At 42.7% G+C, this 19,577-nt stretch overlaps 2 protein-coding genes and 1 pseudogene across 2 annotated transcripts; 2 read left to right on the top strand and 1 right to left on the bottom strand.

The window, feature by feature from the left end:
• Nucleotides 1-890: 890 nt before the first annotated feature.
• LOC103718953 (riboflavin synthase) lies at nucleotides 891-2,784 on the bottom strand. Its single transcript, XM_008807980.4, has 2 exons — nucleotides 1,657-2,784; nucleotides 891-1,121 (listed from the first exon to the last, which is right to left on the bottom strand). The coding sequence occupies exon 1, from the start codon at nucleotides 2,537-2,539 to the stop codon at nucleotides 1,676-1,678; it is 864 nt and encodes a 287-aa protein (XP_008806202.2). The 5' UTR covers nucleotides 2,540-2,784; the 3' UTR covers nucleotides 891-1,121; nucleotides 1,657-1,675.
• A 3,162-nt stretch (nucleotides 2,785-5,946) lies between these two features.
• LOC120112312 (pyruvate decarboxylase 1-like) lies at nucleotides 5,947-10,746 on the top strand. The gene is made up of 7 exons (XM_039131216.1): nucleotides 5,947-6,704; nucleotides 6,787-6,950; nucleotides 8,696-9,257; nucleotides 9,543-9,631; nucleotides 9,739-9,856; nucleotides 9,987-10,175; nucleotides 10,297-10,746. The coding sequence occupies exons 1-7, from the start codon at nucleotides 6,264-6,266 to the stop codon at nucleotides 10,465-10,467; spliced, it is 1,734 nt and encodes a 577-aa protein (XP_038987144.1). The 5' UTR covers nucleotides 5,947-6,263; the 3' UTR covers nucleotides 10,468-10,746.
• Nucleotides 10,747-12,740: 1,994 nt separating this feature from the next.
• On the top strand, nucleotides 12,741-19,322 carry LOC103708296 (annotated as a pseudogene).
• Nucleotides 19,323-19,577: the final 255 nt, after the last annotated feature.

Here is a 19,577-nt window from a genome sequence, read left to right as displayed (position 1 = left end):
CTGAATATACACCCGCACGAGTCCTCACATACTTTCTTCGTCTAAGTCCTGATATCCTTGCTAGATTAATGGTCAAAATCTATTTAAATCTAATCACAAATACCAAAAATTCAATCACAAATACCAAAAATCCAATCACAAACACCATAATCAGCCCATGGTCAACCCAAATGGACTCGTATTGCAATATCCTCTAGTCCATATAGGTTTCTCCATGGGTCGGGGACTGCTCTAATACTATTTGTAATAATCTGGAATTTCACTCAAAAAAGCTAACTGAAAAATGTTATTTAAGTTTCTTGTTTCTGTATAAATATCCAAGACCTACCTAATGCATAACCCATATATGATTAAACAAATGCTGTCACCAGTCCTCACAAGTTCACACCTTCACCACAAAGCACATGCATGCTATCCATATTCACTTTTGCTTCTAAGAGGGTTACTCTTGTATCTTCCTAAGGTTATGGATCATGAAAAAGCCCAGTTTTGAAAAAATGATTTTCTCTAGAACTTGCATAGAGATGTACTGCAATGTCTGAATCTCCATTTGTCCAACTTCATTTATTGCACAAGGGTCAACTCAACTTTCCATAATCAGAATGCATCAAAAGATGTGAAAAAACTATAATCAAAGTTCATGGCCTTTCCATGAAATGATATACAACAAAACACATGTGATACATAGAATATCAAAAATCTTAAGAAATTCCAAAAAGATATGGATTCTGATCAAGAAGATATGTGATACATAACATCACAAACCCACATTAATATTCAATAGTGAATAAGAAGATTGATTTTTAATTCTTTGTTTTAGTATAATTTTTTTAAAAAAAGAATGAAAGAACAGAAGTTGCAAAAACCTGACCAATATAAAGCTGAATGTGAACAAAAGTTTAATACCAAATACTCTTGAATAAGTCAACCAAACAGTATACAGAAGTATTAAACATGAAATTTCATCTGAATACATAAAGTGGGAGTAAACTATGGAGATCATCTAACCTAAAATGCCAAGAAGACTATGATATTCAGAGCTTAAATATCAAGATTGAACTATGTATCCCAACAATTTGAGGGTTGCTATATGGATCTTGCCTTGATACTGACATTCTTTCCTGAAAAAGATATTTAAAATAATAACTCTCCATATTATCTTAAACTTGTTAAATCATATGAAGTAAAATTCTCAAAGACAGATTTTCATGTGCGCACAAATCTAACAGAACATGTTTAAAAGAAAAATTTCTGACCTACTTAAACAGAAGGATGGTATCACAAGAAACTACAGTCTACAACCCTGTCTACCTAAAAGCTTACAAAAATAATAACGAATCCAAATGCTCATCCCAAATGATGATTACCCAAAAACTAACACCCTTGTTTCCTCCATTAATCAGCCAAGAAAATCACAAGAAGCTGAATTCCGATTCCATTGCATAATCAGAAATGTGAACTCAAAATCCAAACCCCTCAAACCTAACGAATAAAAACACAGCAAAGTTTGAACTTTGATACATATTATCAGCATCAGATGCCTTATTTCAGTGTCAATTATAAAAAGACAGTATAGAATTTCACCAACAAAAATCCTAAGCATTCAAATCAAATAGGAGAAGAAAACGAATGACGAGGGATCGGAATCTAAAGTACCTCTGAATTCCTTTCAGCTTCATGAGAAGCTAACAGAAGCAGCAGACCCAATCCCGCTCTTTAGCAACTTCTCAATATACTTCCCCAGTATATCGACCTCCAAGTTCACCTTATCCCCCACTTTTTTCAAAGGTATCACCACCTTCTGTTGGGTATAGACGACCAGCATAAAGTCGAAGCATTTCTCCTCCTCGTAAACGCTGACCACCGTTAGGCTCGTCCCGTCCACCGTGATAAATCCCTTGGGCACCACGAGACGGAGCAGCTCCGGCGGCGCCTTTACCTTCACCCAGACCGAGTCCCCCTCGGGCTCCATCGACACGATCTCGCCGGTCCCATCGACGTGTCCCTGGACGAAGTGCCCGCCCATCCTCGAGGTCGGCTGGAGGGCCCGCTCCAGATTTACCGGCGAGCCGTTGACGAGATCGCCGAGGTTGGTCTTCCGGAGGGTCTCCGGCGAGAGGCCGACGGTAAAGTGGGAGGCAGCGGGGTCGAAGTCGGTGACGGTGAGGCAGGTGCCATTGACGGCGATACTATCACCGAGCTGGACGCCGCCGAGGACGGTCTTTGCGGCGATTCTCATCTCAAAGCCCCCGTCACGGGAGGGCCCCAAGTGCTGGACCTGGCCCATCTCTTCCACGATGCCGGTGAAGAGGGACTTGACGGCTACGCCGGTGGCGGATTTTCGGGGTTTGGAGTTCCCGACGAAGGGGGATAGATAGGGTTTTAGATGAAGGGGATTGAACCCATTGTGGCATTTAAGGGAGATCGAGAGGGAGTGGGAGACGGAGGTGGGGTGGAAGAAGGCTTTGGAGATATTGGGAAGCGAGGATTTGGGGGTTTTGAGGAGGGAGAGAGAGAAGGGGGTGCGAACTGTTGCCATTTTCCGCGTGTTGATGGAGAGTGTGCGTTCCCCAGTTCGCAACGCTCTCGGGAATTTTAACGAACGGATGGCAGGCAACTAGGACCGCCGTTGTGGGGGTTTCGCCAGTGAGGCAGTGGTGACTCGTATCTCACGGGCGGTTTTTTCTGTGGCACGTATGTTAACAAGCCGGCTGTGAGTGCAACCAATCGAGGTGGTGTAAAAGTGGAGGGCTACAAAATGTCTAACGGACTCCGGTCAAGTGGTAAACATCGAAAAAGTCAATCCAGTAGCCATATTCGCTTTTTGATGTATATACGTAATTTAAAATGAATCACAGTCGCTTACTATTATACAAATATCTTTGAACAATGGATGACCATTGTGTTTTGATTCCTCATCTCAAATCTACTCAACCACCGTCACAAGCCTCTTCTAGAAGTATATTGTTAGCTCCTAAAATATGTTTCACAAAGATGATGCCCTCCCAAGCTGTAACAACCCAGGATCTCACCCAAAATGGCTAGCCGGAAGTTACTATTTGGGTTCCTTGATCCTGTATAAATATCCAAGATCTATCCAGCGAATAACCGATGTGGGACTAAACACACGCCCGCACGGGTCCTCACATACTCTCCCCGTTCAAGCCCTGACGTCCTCGTCAGGCTAAGGGTTCAAATCTAATCACAAACACCACGATCGGCTCATGGTTAGCCCCAATGGATCCGTGCTGCAGTGTCCCCTAGTCCACATAGATTATGGGCCGGATCCGCTCTGATACCATTTGTAACAACCCAAAACCTCGCCTAAAATGGTTAGCCGGAAGGTACTATTTGGGTTCATTGATCCTGTATAAATACTCAAGATCTATCCAGCGAATAACCGATGTGGGACTAAACACACGCCCGCACGGGTCCTCACACAAGCTGTCTCAAGCTTCGCCCCCAAAACTATCATATCATATATGTGACGCCTTTCTGCAATAATCAGTCTAGAGTTATAATTTTCGATCATAAAACTCATATCTCCTCTGTCTTCGTCTGCTGATACACTGCCATTAAAGTTCACCTTGAGATGGCCGGAGTATGGAGGCTCCAAAAAGACGAGTAAATCCGGGCGTTGCAGCAGCAAAGTGGCAGTCCCAGATGTCTCTAGCCATTCCGGACAGCTAGTAAAGCCTAGACCAGTGTTCAACGAGTGAATCTGGCCGCGTTTTAGTTTGTCAAGGCGAAGCTTATACCAGAGTTCATGATTCTATCAGCAAACATGACGAAATTGGGGTGGGGGAGATTAGCCACCTGGAAGAACAGTTTATCTCACTTCCTCTATTATTTATCAAAAAGAAAAAAAAATTCTTATCAAGCATTGCTAAGAGAAATGGCATGTTATAGTTTTGTGATTTTTTTTCTTGCAATTTTAGACATCATGGCATGAGCCAGTGATGGGGGTTGACTGACAGTAACTCGAGGAATGATGGCATAGTTATAATGTAATCTCTTGTTATGTTATTCTTTTACATACTGCATCATGCTTGAGAAAAAAAAATAATGCTTGTGCTTAAGTCGCGCATGACAAGGTGGAAACCTACTTTGCTGTGGTGCAAACGATGGGGAGGGGGGCGCTTGCATATAAAATAAGATTGCTTTTATACTGTGAAAGGATTCAATAATGCAACTTGTACACCCCTTTGTTAAAAAAATACCGGGTTAGCTGGCTTTCTTGCATAGAAAAGTTTAATTTCATTATGGAGCCAAGAGTAACTCTAGATGAACTTTTCTTGTCTTTTCTTTCTCATGGTCTTGGCAATCCGGAAAGTGAAATCATGCTGTAAGGGTGCAATTTGGAGGGGTTAGTTTGGGTCTCAACTCGTGTGTGAGCTGAACTAGCTAATGATAATCTAATCCAATCCAATCCAAAACTTATTCGACCAATGTCAACCCAACTTCTCCCCATTATTTGTAACGTGAAAAGAGAGCTTTATTTGACTTGGGTTAAGTTGGGTTGGGCTGGGTTATCTCTCCAAATGATGCTCTGCAAGATCGTGTCCTAATTTTAACATATCCTAGACAGCCGAATCTTGTATATCATCATGACACCAAATTTAAATATTAAAGTACACCAAAGATAATTGGTCTGGATAGATAGATATAAAATATGTTCCATATTATCATTTAAAAATGGATTGAGGTAAGATGAAAAAAAAAGTAGATTGAGTTGGGTTGAAGGAGAGCTGGTCAACATTGACATGGATTTGGGCTGGATTTGGCTGCTTTACTTTTGAACCCAAACCTAATCCAACTTCAAATCATTTGATATTTATAAATCCAAAACCAACTAAAGGGATAAGCCTAACCTATCCCGGGGTACAGGTTAGGTTAGGCCTAGTTGGGTCGAGCTGATCCAGCACGAGTTGTACTACAACTTATGCACTCCACGATATATCTCAATCTATCAAGTTTCAAATTTGATGTGGTAATAAAGCTAAAATTTTGGTTACACGTATAGTTAGGCCTATGCTATGCTGATTTCAAATTGAAGCATCTGAAGCCACCATGGTAGTCCAGATTGGGCTTCATATTGAACTATTTTGAATAAAATTATCATAAGATTCTTCCTTACATAAAGCCATCAAAATTGCTTCCATTTAGCATGGTCGTGTCATTTATGCACTTGACTTGTTCCATCCAAGGCATGCAGTTCACATAGATCGTATTAAACTTTGATTATGTAGAATCTCGGTGGCTTTACACACATCACATACGTTTTAGTAAGCAGATGATGCAAGTGATTATTAGGTAGATCATGTATGTATAAAAGTATATATAAATATATGGTGGTATGTATGCATAAAAGATTAGAATTGATCATAAGCTGAATTTGGGCACATAAAGTAATAATATTAAATAAGCCCGGCCCAAAGTCCGATAGAATTGCATATAATTTAGGCTTGAGATCTGGTTCTCTAATTAAGGTAAACCATGCTCATGAACGGATCTCGAAGCCATGTCACATCTAATGCTTTAATTTTAATTTCAAATCTTTCATAAGTTAATCAGACCATTGGCCTGCGTAAATTTTGCTATTATTGTTCCTTCCGCGTGCTTGAATTGGGCCCATTTCATGGACCATTCTGCACACCGTATTTGACCCTTCCTCCTCCCAGGCATGACCCACCGGGCTGCGCGACCATTCTTCCATGGCTCATATTCGCCCTTCTAGCAACTCTGATAGTTGGCTGCTCGATCCCCAAGCATCCACATCCACTTCACACCATCCAAGGCTCAAAAGACGTCAAAGGATTTTAATAAGCCCAGCCCCAATCCATGCCATTAAACCATCCCAAGAACTTAGCTTTAAAAAAGTCATCCTATCACCCTTTACAACGGAAGGCTGGTACAGCCCCACATGCAACGCTTCTTTCCAATAATGAAAGCACGATTCAAACTGAGTTCCATTGATTATGAGCTAAGATTGACTCGATCCAAACGCCGCAAAAAGACCGCAGTCGCCCACGGTATCGAGCGTTCTTTGTTTCCAGACCTATGCTCTCTTCTCCCGAAACCAGATGCGCATAGGGGAAGTTGCTTGCTTGCTCCATATTCCTTTTTTTTTTTTAAAAAAAAAAACCACATCACGCGTATAAACACGCCCATGCAGGCGCATCTTTGTTCATATTCAAACACTGCCAAAACCTCACCAAAAACGATCCCAAGAAACTAAAGCGAGGGGGAGGAGGAGGAGAGGAATGGAAGACGGGCATACCACCGGGTTTAACCGGCGGGCGGCCGGGACGCTGGGCCGGCACCTGGCCCGGCGCCTGGTCCAGATCGGAGTCCGGGACGTGTTCTCGGTGCCGGGAGACTTCAATCTGACCCTCCTCGACCACCTGATCGCCGAGCCCGGGCTCAATTTGGTCGGGTGCTGCAACGAGCTCAACGCCGGCTACGCGGCTGACGGCTACGCCCGGGCCCGCGGCGTGGGCGCTTGCGTCGTGACCTTCACCGTGGGCGGGCTCAGCGTCATCAACGCCATCGCCGGCTCCTACAGCGAGAATCTTCCCATCATTTGTATAGTCGGCGGTCCCAATTCCAACGACTACGGCACCAACCGCATCCTCCACCACACCATCGGCCTCCCCGATTTCTCTCAGGAGCTCCGCTGCTTCCAGGCCGTCACTTGCTTCCAGGTCTGCCGCCCCCTTTCTCTCTCTCGATCTTCTCTGCAATAATATGCTACGGTTTGGTGACTCGGTTTACTTGGTTATGTAGGCTGTGGTGAATAATTTGGAAGATGCGCATGAACTGATCGACACGGCGATATCGACGGCGCTCAAGGAGTCCAAGCCTGTTTACATCAGCGTCAGCTGCAACTTGCCGGCGATTCCGCATCCGACTTTTGCCCCGGAGCCGGTGCCATATTTTCTTGCGCCTAAGTATGGTTTCTCGATCCCTTTCTTCTTCCCAGCCTCGAATTTTGCTCCGTTTCTTCAATTTGGAATCTGTGATTTGGAGCTTTTGCAGTTGTCCCTCTTCCTAAAGGGTTCGGGTCGTACCTTTCGCGCAAAAGAATGATCGATCTTATTTCGCGATGCCAACCGTTGGATGGCGCCCCGCGCAGCTCTCAAAGCAATCCGAGCTCCTCGTCCATCCACCTGCACAGCTCACAAAGAGGACATTGCGCGATCCAACGGTCACTCATTCTTTTGCGCGAAATATACAACCCGAACCCCTTGCTAGCTTTGTCGTCTGCTCGCACTCGGGAAAATTCTGCTTTTTTCTTTCAAAAGAAAAATTCTTATTACCGTTTGAGACTTTGGGTTTCCTTCTTTTTTCTGAAAAAGCTTCAGAGCACAGTAGAATCGTAGATTACAGGAATGGGTGACTGATAAGGAAGAATTCTATGTGCATAAACAAATTGTGATAGGATTAAGGATCCTATCACAATCATGCTATAGGCCATGGGTTGGATCTTCTCCGATTCATTAGTAACAAACCAAAACCTCACTCAAAAAGAGCTAGCTAGATTGTGTTATTTGGTTTTTTGGCACCATGTAAGTACCCAAGATCTCTCTAACACATAATTGATATTGGACTAAGAAACACGCCCACCCGGGTCCTCACAACTCTCACTAGAGCTAGTAATTTGAAATTCTAGGTTTTGGTTACAATTTCTTGGTTTGAAAAGATTAACTAGTACCTAGGAAAAATTATGGTTAAGTCTTGCCTACATGGTTCTGTTCCAGTTGAAGGCCTTTGTAATGTATGTTTTATAGTCATTTAACTGGAAAGTTGAAGTGGAAACGTTATGGGTAGATATCAAACATAAACTCTCTTATTGAAGTAATCAATCTGCCTCTTAGATTTTTGTCCCAGTGAATCATCAGTATTCGGTTGTTAATGGCTTCCAAAAACCTAAAAGCCAGATTTGGTGGGAAATATGAATTTATGAAAATTATATTGAAATTTGATGAGATGCTTTTCAAATTCTAAAAAGTGATCAAAGTGTCTAATTTGAAATTGTTCTCTTTTAATGCTAGCTTTGTGGTCATGAGGCTTTGTAGCATCGAAGTAGAAAACCAGTCCTAGATTGTGTGATTTTGTGCTGCTAGTCTTACATGCCGGTTGAAGCATTCTTACAATATGGTTTCTCATATGTTTCATCATTCTTATTGCAAAGAGATCGAGGTGAAAATTCTATAAGAAGATATTGATATTTGGACTCTCTTTATAGAACTACAAAATGTACTTTTCCATATCAGTAATCGACAAGGATGATATGCTTACTGAGTTTATACCGTGAAACAGTAGTGATTGTGCAGCCAACTGTTCTAATAAATCGATCTCTGTCATGGACCAAGGAACCTATCTCAGGTCCTAGGTTTATTTTTTTGTTGCATGGTGCATCAGTAAAAAAAAATTGATGATTTCTATAGAGGAAATGATGCTTACATATTATTTGTTAATTGACTGCAAAGCTATTTTTTCATTTTAAATTGCCTCATATTTTTCTGAAAACCATAGTCATCTATGTGTAGTGCAGTGTGTACACTGTATAATAGATTAGTTTCAGGAGATGCTCAAATAGTTAACTATAATTTTCAGGACATGACTTTTTTGGAGCAAATTTTTAGATTAATGACTTTTCATGTTAAGAATAACAGATTTGCATCATACGCAGGGTGAGCAACCAAATGGTACTAGAGGCTGCAGTGGAGGCAACAGCAGAGGTTCTGAACAAGGCTGTGAAGCCGGTTTTAGTTGCAGGTCCCAGACTGAGGGTAGCCAAGGCTCAGCAAGCCTTTGTAGAAGTAGCCAATGCATGTGGGTACCCAATAGCTATTATGCCATCTGGGAAGGGGCTTGTGCCAGAGCACCACCCCCATTTCATTGGGACCTACTGGGGTGCGGTCAGCACCAATTTCTGTGGTGAGATTGTGGAGTCAGCTGATGCATATGTCTTTGTTGGCCCAATCTTCAACGATTACAGCTCTGTGGGTTATTCTTTGCTGATCAAGAAAGAGAAATCGGTGATTGTGCAGCCCAACCGGGTGACTGTTGGTAATGGCCCTTCCTTCGGTTGGGTTTTCATGGCCGATTTCTTAACTGCACTTGCACAGAAGCTCAAGAAGAATACCACAGCCTTGGAGAATTATCGACGGATCTTTGTACCACCCTGCCTTCCTCTCAAACGCGAGAGCAATGAGCCTTTGAGGGTCAACATCCTTTTTAAGCATATCCAGGCAAGCCTTCGACAAATTTTGTTATTATCTATCGTTCTCTTATTAACCAATTCTTTTCTTCGAATAATGTTCGTTAAGGTTGCCTTCTGTTCTAGACTTCCAGTTGTTATTTTGGCTGCAAATTTGTCTAAAATTTAAATTTAGTGGCACTATTTTCTTATGCATTTAGCCTATATACGGGTTTACTCCGTGAGCCTCAGTTTGCCAGAAGCTTGTGAGATTGAATTTGTTCTGCTTTTTTCTTTCGACTTTTAATCTTCTCTATCTCCCTCACTCTTCGAGCAGAACATGTTGAGTGGAGATACGGCGGTTATCTCAGAGACTGGTGACTCTTGGTTCAACTGCCAAAAGCTTAGATTGCCGGCGAATTGTGGGTAAGTAATCTTCTTGTAAGTTCTATGTCAAATTGTTGACTATGATTTGATCTTCTAATTCTAGAACCTTTAGCTGCCTCTTGTGCTCATGCTATAACATTATGCAGATATGAGTTCCAGATGCAGTATGGGTCTATTGGATGGTCAGTTGGTGCCACTCTTGGATATGCGCAAGCTGCCAAGGATAAACGTGTAATTGCCTGCATAGGAGATGGGAGCTTCCAGGTATATTTAATGCACCGAGTTAGTGTTTCCAGTTTGGTTAGGATGAGATGGGAGCTTCTGTTTTCTATGTTTACCCACCATTTAATAACTCTTCTGCACATTGCTCAACTGTTCTTTCTTCTTCCTTTAGGTGACGGCGCAGGATATTTCCACAATGATCCGTTGTGGGCACCGAAGCATTATATTTCTCATCAATAATGGTGGCTACACCATCGAAGTAGAGATCCATGATGGTCCTTACAATGTGATCAAGAACTGGAATTATACTGGATTGGTTGATGCTATTTACAATGGCGAAGGCAGATGTTGGACTTCCAAGGTGAGCATACGAAGCCAATCCTGTTCGATGATGGCTGAAATTACTCAAGTATTTCTATAAAATGCTACGACCCGCATCGAGCAGTTTGTTTATACATCAAATTTTGCATTGAACTGTGCAGGTGCGCACAGAGGAAGAATTGGAAGATGCCATTTCGAAGGCCACCGAGGAGCAGAAAGATAGTTTGTGCTTTATTGAGGTCATAGTGCATAAAGATGATACAAGCAAGGAGCTCCTGGAGTGGGGATCAAGAGTCTCGGCAGCCAACAGTCGCCCTCCAAATCCACAATAGCCTGTTGAGTTCGCCACAAAAATCTGGTTACATGTAATCGCTGCTAGGGAAAAGAACGTCTGTGTCAGAATTCGAAAGGAGAGGGGATATTTCTGATGGCGCTACGAATAAGTTGTTCTGTTCACTGCTATTGTAACTTAGAAAAATCAGTGTGTTGAGGTGCCCTGTAATAAGCTTTCAGCAATATTTCTTTTTTCTGTTGCTTTAGTGCTAGCTGCGGTGTTAATTGCACCATGTCGCGGACAACAAATTACGGACATATCTTCAGATGGTGATTCATGTTTGGCCACGATAATTGGCTGTTTTCCAATGGGACTGACTCGTCGGAGTCTCCTCCAGGCTCAGTTCGAGAATTGCATTGCCTGTCTCGAAGGGTGGGTACGTCAATACATGGCTTTGTGTTCAAGTGATTGGACGCAGCTCAGGAATTGATCAAGAAGGAATTCAGAAAACTTTCATCAAAAGAAGCATTGCGGGAAGTAATGGCTAGTCTCGCTTCAGTGAGCGATTGCTTTAAACTTCATGCATGATCGACCAGGACAACGCCGGCGACTCTTAGGTAGTGGTGGGGTAGCTTCCTCTTTTGGAGCCTTAGGCTTCCGATTTTGTCTTGGGTCTCAACATTGTCAGCTTTGTGGTAGTTTGGCTTGGTATGTCAAAACTTTCGGTGGAATATTGGGAGAAGGAGACGATCTTGCAAATTGCCTGCGCCTATGGTCGCTCTTTGGCTGTGGACGACGTCATCGACCAGCAAAAAAAGATGGGCTTCGTGAGGCTAAAGGTGGCCATCGACACCACCAAGTCGTGGACGCCGGACATCCAAATCAAAGGCGGAAACAGGGTTCTATGGCACTATGGTCGACCATGGCCAACATTGAGACCGTGGGTGGTTTGTGAGTTTCCGACCTCCTCGGATGGAACTGGGTGGGACTCTAGCTAGACTGGTCATCTATTTGGAGAGCACAGTTTAGAGAGAGTGCATTCTCTGGTGGTTCTTAAATGCGATATTCCGGATGTGAGGGTCTGGAGTACTTCTTACAGTCTGAGGGTTAGTGTCAGGGATATCTACAATATTTTCCAGAATGAGTAGAGTTAGAGGCTAGATTGTGCTTAGATTGGGAGGTTTGGTCTTCATCTGAGGGTTGCATTATTCTTGTGGAAGATAACTTAGGGATGCTTACCGGCAGGGACTGTCCTGAGTAGGTAAGGACTAAGTATTTTGTCGATTTGCCTTGGGTGTAAGGCGAAGGAGTTCGTGGATCACATGTTATTCCTGTGTCATCGAGCTGTGAGGGTGTGGAGGTTGTCTGACATTCCACCTGAGGCACTTCGCCAGTCTAGTTTCTTTACTCAAGCTCTCAAGAGGTGGGTTGGTATGCCTCAAACTCGATATTTAGTCACCAAAGCAACTTATGTTGCTTACCATATTTGGCTAGCTAAGAATGCTTGGTTGTTTAGGGAGAGCAGTTCGACACCTAGACTCGTCATGGAGAAAGCCCAAGTGCAGGCTGTGGAAAATACCCATGCTAGTCCATCGGGGTGGCCTTTGATAGATCAGGCACCTAGGACTCTTCTTCTGCTCATACAGTATCTTAGATGGTGTGCTTCACTTGGGAGTCTCCATCTTCGAGTTTCCTCAAGGTCAACTTTGATGGATGTATTTTGGACAATGGTAGAAGGAGCGGTGTGGGCTTCGTGATTAGGGGTCTGGACTTTAGAGTAGTGGCGACTAGACGGAGCGAGATCTTTGATATCTCAGTCCCTAGGGCAGAGCTGAGAGCTGCTTGGGCTGGCCTCTGTCATGCTTGGCGTGTGCTGTGGACCAATGCTATCTTGCGTGAAAGTGACTTGGCTACTATGATCGGTTGAATCCGAAAGTACCATGGCGTTGCCAAGGGTCAATACCCCTGCTTCAAGATATATGGGGCATGATTAGTGGTGGCACTATTTTCAGGTGAAATAGGTTTTTAGGGAGACCAACGGAGCTGCAGACTGGATTGCCTCTTTTGTTACAAATTATTCCGTAGAAGTTCTCGAGACAGACGATAAAGAGATGTCTCAGGTGCTTCATGACTTGTTATATTTTTTTTTTTTTTTTGGCTATATGCATATCCGATTGCTAAGAGCCATTTGGTGCGCGAAAAAAAAAAAAAAACAGCATTGCAGGCGGTTTCACGGCATACCGTGGGTCCTTGAAATTTTTTGTCTCCTCCGGTCCTTTATATACACCTTATTCTATGGGGGGCGATTTCGTGCCGGGTGAGCATCGTATGTTTGTAACCGGTGGTGCTCTGATTATTGGCGCCAGCACTTAGCAGGCGTGCGGTTCAAAATTGAGGAGCCATAAAAAATGCTGGATCTAATTCTTCTCGCCACATCCTCTCCATCGTTTCCTCTCGCTCTCGCTCTGGCTCTGGCTGGGCCTGTCGAAAATGAGGACCTTTTTGCTTAGAGTCATGGAGTCCGCCCTCCGGAAAGGAGGTACTTCGTCCTCCCCCGCGCCCTCCTCTCATATTCCCGCAGATCCTTCAGCGCGGAGTCGGGTCCCGAGCGGAAGGTCGCGATCCTGGGCGCCGCTGGGGGGATCGGCCAGCCCCTTGCCCTCCTTATGAAGCTCAACCCCCTCGTCTCTCGCGTCGCTCTCTACGATATCGCTGGCACCCCCGGCGTCGCCGCCGACGTCAGCCACATCAACACCCGGGCCGAGGTCCTCTAGGGTTTCCAGATCTCTTTCCTCCCCCCCCCCCTCTACATTTCTTGGTCCTGATCTGATCTAGGGTTTTGGATCTGATCGTTTCCCTTTCGGTACTTCAGGTGAAGGGTTACATGGCCGAGGAGCAGCTGGGCCAAGCCCTGGAGGGCTCCGACGCGGTCATCATTCCCGCCGGCGTGCCTCGGAAACCCGGCATGACCCGAGACGATCCCTTCAACATCAACGCTGACATCGTCAAATCGCTCTGCACTGCCGTCTCCAAGTACTGCCCCAACGTGTGTAATCTCCCTACCGTTTGTTTCTTTTTTCATTTCTTTTGGCTAATCCATGGGTTTAGTTGATTCCTTCTGCTATTGTTTTTATTGGCTCTTGTTAATATGATTAGCAACCCGGTGAATTCCACCGTGCCAATCGCAGCTGAGGTGTTCAAGAAGGCCGGAACGTATGATGAGAAGAAGCTGTTTGGTGTCACCACGCTCGATGTGGTCAGGGCCAAGACTTTCTACTCCGGGAAGGCAAAAGTCCCAGTTGCCGGTCATGCTTTCTTCTTTGCTTTAGATCTCTTAGAACCTCTGCTTCTTTGTTTTTATGTTAGTCTTATTGGGGAATTACTTGCAGACGTTAATGTCCCTATTGTTGGTGGTCATGCTGGTATAACAATCTTGCCTCTGTTTTCCCAGGTGATTCTTTAGATTCAACTTCCTTCTCTCGTTTGATTTTTTTTTTTGTTAACTGAAACATTTTTTTTATTTCTTTTGATCCCTTGGCAAGATGATATTTTTCGTTTGTTTTAATTTGGTTTCTGCGTGCAGGCAACTGCTGCAAGCAATGCATTGTCGGAGGAGGATATAAAGGCTCTCACGAAGAGGACACAAGATGGTGGGACTGAGGTTGTAGAGGCAAAGGCTGGAAAAGGCTCTGCAACTTTGTCTATGGCGTAAGTCTGGAAAAGCCAGGAAGTTATCTGTGATGCTGTTTTAAGTTTTGTCCATGCACCGATCCATGATTACCTTGCTTTTTTGTCTATCCTTCAGAAGGGATTCAGTTGTTAGGCAGCAAGTAGTTTGCTATGCATAGTTTGTTATTTCAAATTTAGGATGCAAAGTATACGCACATCTTTGGGGAAAAAATGTAATTTGGGCATCAAGATTTTTTTGCCATAAGCTGCAGTTTTCCGTTGATTTACTGACTTTTCACTCAGTAATTCATGATTTTAATGCTACAAGCTATTGTTTAAATTATATTGTTAAGTGACATGATTTACAGTAATATTATTAGTAAGTGGTGAATGATTAACTCTTGTACAGGGCACAACTTAGATTTTCTTGCTACTTGGAAATGTGTTTGTTGCTCTGGACCTATAACTGAGGCTTTAGCCAGAAAATAGAGAATGGTTAAACTGGAGTCAAGCAAAGGATGTTCTTGGCTCGATCCTCCATTTGACCGGATAGCTCTAAAAAACAAATGAACCAGTCTGTTTGTACCCTAACGTATAAACCTATTGATTATAGTTAATTGGATGATCTAAGTTGCTTGGATCCAAAGAAACAAAACAGAAAACATCATAATGTGCAATTGCACACACACTGCAGAGATTGGTAGTTTTTTCTTGCTCAGAAAGTACACAAATTCCTACCTAACCTTTTAAGATTGATGAGACGATTAAAACACTGAGCGAACCTTATAGATATGATAATTAGGGATCAGGCTACTTTGTTGGACCAGTGGTTCGAAAGTTTTATTTGTTGAACACAAGGTCTATTGAATCGGCCCGTACCGGCCAGTTCAGTCCGTACCGGCCGATACCGCCCCTGACCGGTCCAATATAGCCTTAAAAAATGGTTCGGCATCTTCGGGGCCGGAATCGAGTGGTTCCACCTTTGTATTGGTGCGAAACGGGCTGGTTCGCACCAGTCGCCGCGCCGGTTCGCACCAGTCGCCGCGCGGGCGCGGGCGCGAGCTAGGAACCGCGCTTGTGCGCGGTTCCGTGGGTGCGGTTTTTTGAGTTGGGAATTGCGCCCGCGTGAGGTTTCCCGCGCTAGGAATGTGCCCATGTGGGCTGCCCCGCGTGGGCCATTTAATGTCACAAAGTGGCAGTTGTTTTTTTTCCGCGTCTGCGGACTTTGCTGCTTTTTTGGCCAGTTTGGTATCGGTTCCAATCGGTACCGGTGCCCACCAGTACGTCGGTACGGTCGGTATGGCGGACCTTGGTTGAACATGTTGTCTGTTGTTTGTTCCAACACCGAGAATATTTTGTCTTCATCCAAAAAAATATTTTGCATTTTTCAGAATTATGTAATCAACCAGTTGTTGTACATCTATGAACACTTTTTTTTTACCACAAGTCTCATAATCTAGTCTGTTGCTTTTTCTTTTTAGTGCCTTTTGTTTATTTTCCAGTTCTTGTATCTCCTGCTTTTGATAGATTGAGGCTAAGCTTAGAGGCAAGCTATAGCTGAAATTTTCCATATTCATATTCTTTGTGATTCTTTTTTTTGTGTGTGTGGTTTAATTTACTTCTATAGAAATTATGCTTAAGCACAGGTTTTCAATCTGAATGAGTGAGCATCATGTTCCATGTTCCATGATACTGTTCTGGATGATTTAATTGAACATAATAGCGGTTATATATCATATAATTTATTGGAAACTTTCAAAAGTGGAATAGGGCATGATCTGTTTTTATTGATATTATATTGGGGTTGTTTAATTATCATCATGTTCCAATATCTTGAAATTTTCAGATGGTTTGACTGAAACAACTAAAAGTAGTAGCTTACAAATCATCTAATTTATTGGAACTTTCAAAAACGAAACAGAGCATCTTATGCTTTTATCAATTTTATATTGGGGATTTCTTAATTATCATTTTTTATGATAATTGGTTAACTAAAAATATATAAATAATTGTTTCTTTAATGTTATTTGCAAAATTTGTTAACCATTTTTCAAAAATTTGGCTATCATGATTTTTTTTTCTTTTCTTTTCAAAAAAGCTTAGGGGGCAACCAGATTGCTCTGCACTGTTTAGCTAATATTTGTCACAAAAAAAGAGAGAAATTTTGTCAAATTGTAGCTTTCCACACTTTATTCTACTGTGTTCATAGCATTTTTTCTCTATTTTCTGTTGTTATTGGTAGTCAAGGAAGTTTCTCTGATGGTATGCCTTTAGGAATATCTGGTACTTTCAACTTCATGATTGTATTCCAGGCGGAACACAACATCCTTCTGAAGTGCACACTAGAAACCAACTAATAAGCTAATGAAGTAAATATTTGCCTGTTGTTTTTCGGTAAAATTCGTTTAGTTGGTGAGGTGCTATATTCTTGACGATGACTCTTTTGTGGTTCTTTATTTCATTTAAGATTACATATTGTTATAATAACATCAATGGTGTTCACTAGCTAGCTTACTTTGAACCGGTGCTAGGTTCTCAAAGTAGTTGATTAGAGGGTCCGATCTCTCTTGTTACCTGAGTGTGCAGGTCATGACGTGCGGGTTTGGAGCACCTCTACTAGGACCAGTGTCAGCGTGGGCGACCTCTCCCGCATTCTCTGGCGACAGTATGAGCCTGGGCTTGACTACATCTAGATCTGACGCTTGGGACTCTAGCCGAGGGTAGCCCTGTTTCTCTAGAAGTTGATCTAGGGCCGTCTTCCGACGAGAGCAGTTCTTAGTGGACGAGGACTGAGGATTCTCCCGGTATGTGGAGATTGTGGTGTGGACGAGATGGTGGACCATGCTTTGTTTCAGTGCATATGGGCTAGGGCGACTGGCAAGGACCCCGCAGGAGGTCCAGAGTCCTTCCGTCACTTCGTTCATGATAATCCATTAGTAAATGTGCAAATGTCGTGGTAGCTGGAGGGACCAGTTTTTACAGGCCATGTGCCGATGCTCGAAGTCCCCGCTGCTTCGCCAGAAGGTGGTCGAGCGATTTGTATGTCCTCCCAGATTTGGCTGGCTAGGAACGCTCGTACCTTTGGCGAACATAGGATGTTGTCGAGACTTGTGGTGGAGAGTGTCTGTGTGCAGGCGGCGGAACTCGGTAACATCTTACCCGTCGAAGGGATCTTGACAGCTCGGGACATTTGGGGTTCCCATTTTGCTTCGGCAGCATCCCGTTTGGTGTTTTTCACTTGAGAGCCCCCACCCCCCGAGTTTCCTTAGAAAGAAAAAGTGGCATAAGTTTCCCTTGCATATCACTATATGCAACCCAACCCGAATTGGTCTCTTCAGATCGGTTTATATCGATTTTTTTAAAATTCAATTTGGTGTTGGTTTGAGAAAGTCTTGAACCGAAAAAATTTCATTCAATTTTGGTTTGAGTTTTCAATAAACTAATTCAAATTGATCCGACTCGTATATATATAAAATTATATATCAAACCGACCCCACCCGACCCGACCCATATGAGAGGGAGAGAGCCCTTTTTCAGTGTTGTCGGAATAGGACCTGTTGGTGGTTTAAAGAGCAAACCATTAGGAGCCGGTGGCTAAAGAGAGTACGACTTTGGTTCCAGAGATAGCGATTCGGCTTAGTTCAAATAGAACTAAAGAGAACGGGTTCAACTTATCCGTGTATATATATTATCTATATTTCAAAATTTTAAATTTTCTTCTTATATTTTTTTTTATATATATAATAGAATTTTTATGTTTAACTTAGCCTAGCCCATTTAGTCCAATTCATTAAACATCAACCCTATATATAATGAAATTTTTATATTTAGATTTAGCGTAGCCCATATGGCCCTACCCATTGAACATCGACTTGATAAACTGAACTAAACTGAATCGAATTTCTTGGGTTGATTTCAAGCGGTTTTTGTAAATGGTCGGTTCAGTTTTGGTTTCAGTTTTAGGAAACTGGTTTAAATTAGTTTGGTTTCAGGTATATCTCCAAACTAACTTGACCTGACCCATGCATACCCCTACCCGCATGCTGGGATAAGGCTACATACATCTGACCCTTCCTAGACCCTATGGTGGCAGGAGCCTCGTGCTTGGGGCCATCATTTTTTTGTTTTGCTTATGATAATTCTCATCCATGTCTCCGTAACAAAAGACCTGCAGGGATGATGAGTGAACCTCTTCTTTCTTGAGTTGCCTTTGTCTCCCAGAAGCTTAATATGGTTGTATCTTCATCAACAATTTTTTTTTTTAAATATTCTTTTTTCAACTACTATGCTGTGCACTTTATTTGTTATCAGGATATCATCTGCAATTCCTTCACACCATCCATGTTCTGCTTTGCAGTGCCAATTCATGATTTTTTATCTGAAGTTTGTAGTAATCTTTCTTAATCATTAGGTCACCGGCTTCTATATGTGCAGCAATGGCAACCAAATTTATTTTTTATGGCGATAGGTGATAGATTCGGGATCTTACTCTAATACAATTTTAGTTGGGTACATTCACTTCATAACATGTGCACTTATAAATGCACATGCTATTCTTCATAAGATAAATGGTGTATCCTCATCTTTGTTGTTCAGTGTGCCTTTTTGTGAGATTGCTCCCTGCGGTGCCTTCTCAAGTGACATACTTTAACTGTTTGTTGGGTACTTACAAGTGCAGCCAATCTTGATCCTGATCCTTATGCCTTCTGGCTTGTTATAATTAGCTTTGATGGACAAAAGACCTGGTGCATGCTGGTGTGGTCTGTTTTCTAGATTATGACTTTTATGGTGTCTTTTGCTTCATCACAGGTAAAACTAGGGAAAAAGGGAATTGAGGAAGTACTTGGATTGGGCACTCTCTCAGATTATGAGAAACAAGGTTTGGAGAATTTGAAGGCTGAGCTCAAGGCTTCTATTGAGAAGGGAATTAAGTTTGCGAAAGAGAATAATTAGTTTGAATTCTAAGGCCTCTGGAACCAATTTTGCATCTGTACTCGAGGGTCATTCTCTTGATGCATTCGGCTTTGTATGTAACTGATTCCTTGAGCTTTTTGAGCTGGCTATCACAACTGGGACGAAACAAGCTTTTGAACAGGAGATGAGGGGACGGACGGAGAGTGTGACGAGTCTCTCTGTGTTTTTTTTTAGCAAAATGATTACATTTTTATACCAAGCCTATATCTTTTTGTTTTTTTGGTACAATATTGGTAGCTTTATCCTTGTGTCATATAGTGTCGTATCTTATTACTGGAACTCTTTGCATTCGCAAAATTCAGAATGATATGCACGTTTTGGTTCTTGAAAATAGCGGCCAAAAATCGAAATATCAAACAATCGGCTTGCAGTGTCAGCAACCAGGATGTTTTCACTTTTTCTCAACTAGGTTGCTCGGTGGTTGTATACCATCATCCCATCGGGTAATAATGTCTCTCTTAGATTAAACAGTCATCACAATTCCTACTTACTTGGAAAAATCACAAATGATGACTTCACTCAAGC

This window comes from Phoenix dactylifera, chromosome 11 (assembly GCF_009389715.1).
Source record: "Phoenix dactylifera cultivar Barhee BC4 chromosome 11, palm_55x_up_171113_PBpolish2nd_filt_p, whole genome shotgun sequence".
NCBI classification, from domain to species: Eukaryota; Viridiplantae; Streptophyta; class Magnoliopsida; order Arecales; family Arecaceae; genus Phoenix; species Phoenix dactylifera.
Note: the sequence above shows the minus strand (reverse complement) of the source record. Positions and strands in the feature narration are given on the sequence as shown.

Bases quoted from the DNA above. Each gene is read 5' to 3' on its own strand.
- LOC103718953 (XM_008807980.4), bottom strand. From the start codon at position 2,539: ATGGCAACAGTTCGCACCCCCTTCTCTCTCTCCCTCCTCAAAACCCCC.
- LOC120112312 (XM_039131216.1), top strand. From the start codon at position 6,264: ATGGAAGACGGGCATACCACCGGGTTTAACCGGCGGGCGGCCGGGACG. The intron at 6,951-8,695 runs GTATGGTTTCTC...CATCATACGCAG, and splicing joins CCATATTTTCTTGCGCCTAA to GGTGAGCAACCAAATGGTAC. The intron at 10,176-10,296 runs GTGAGCATACGA...TGAACTGTGCAG, and splicing joins GCAGATGTTGGACTTCCAAG to GTGCGCACAGAGGAAGAATT.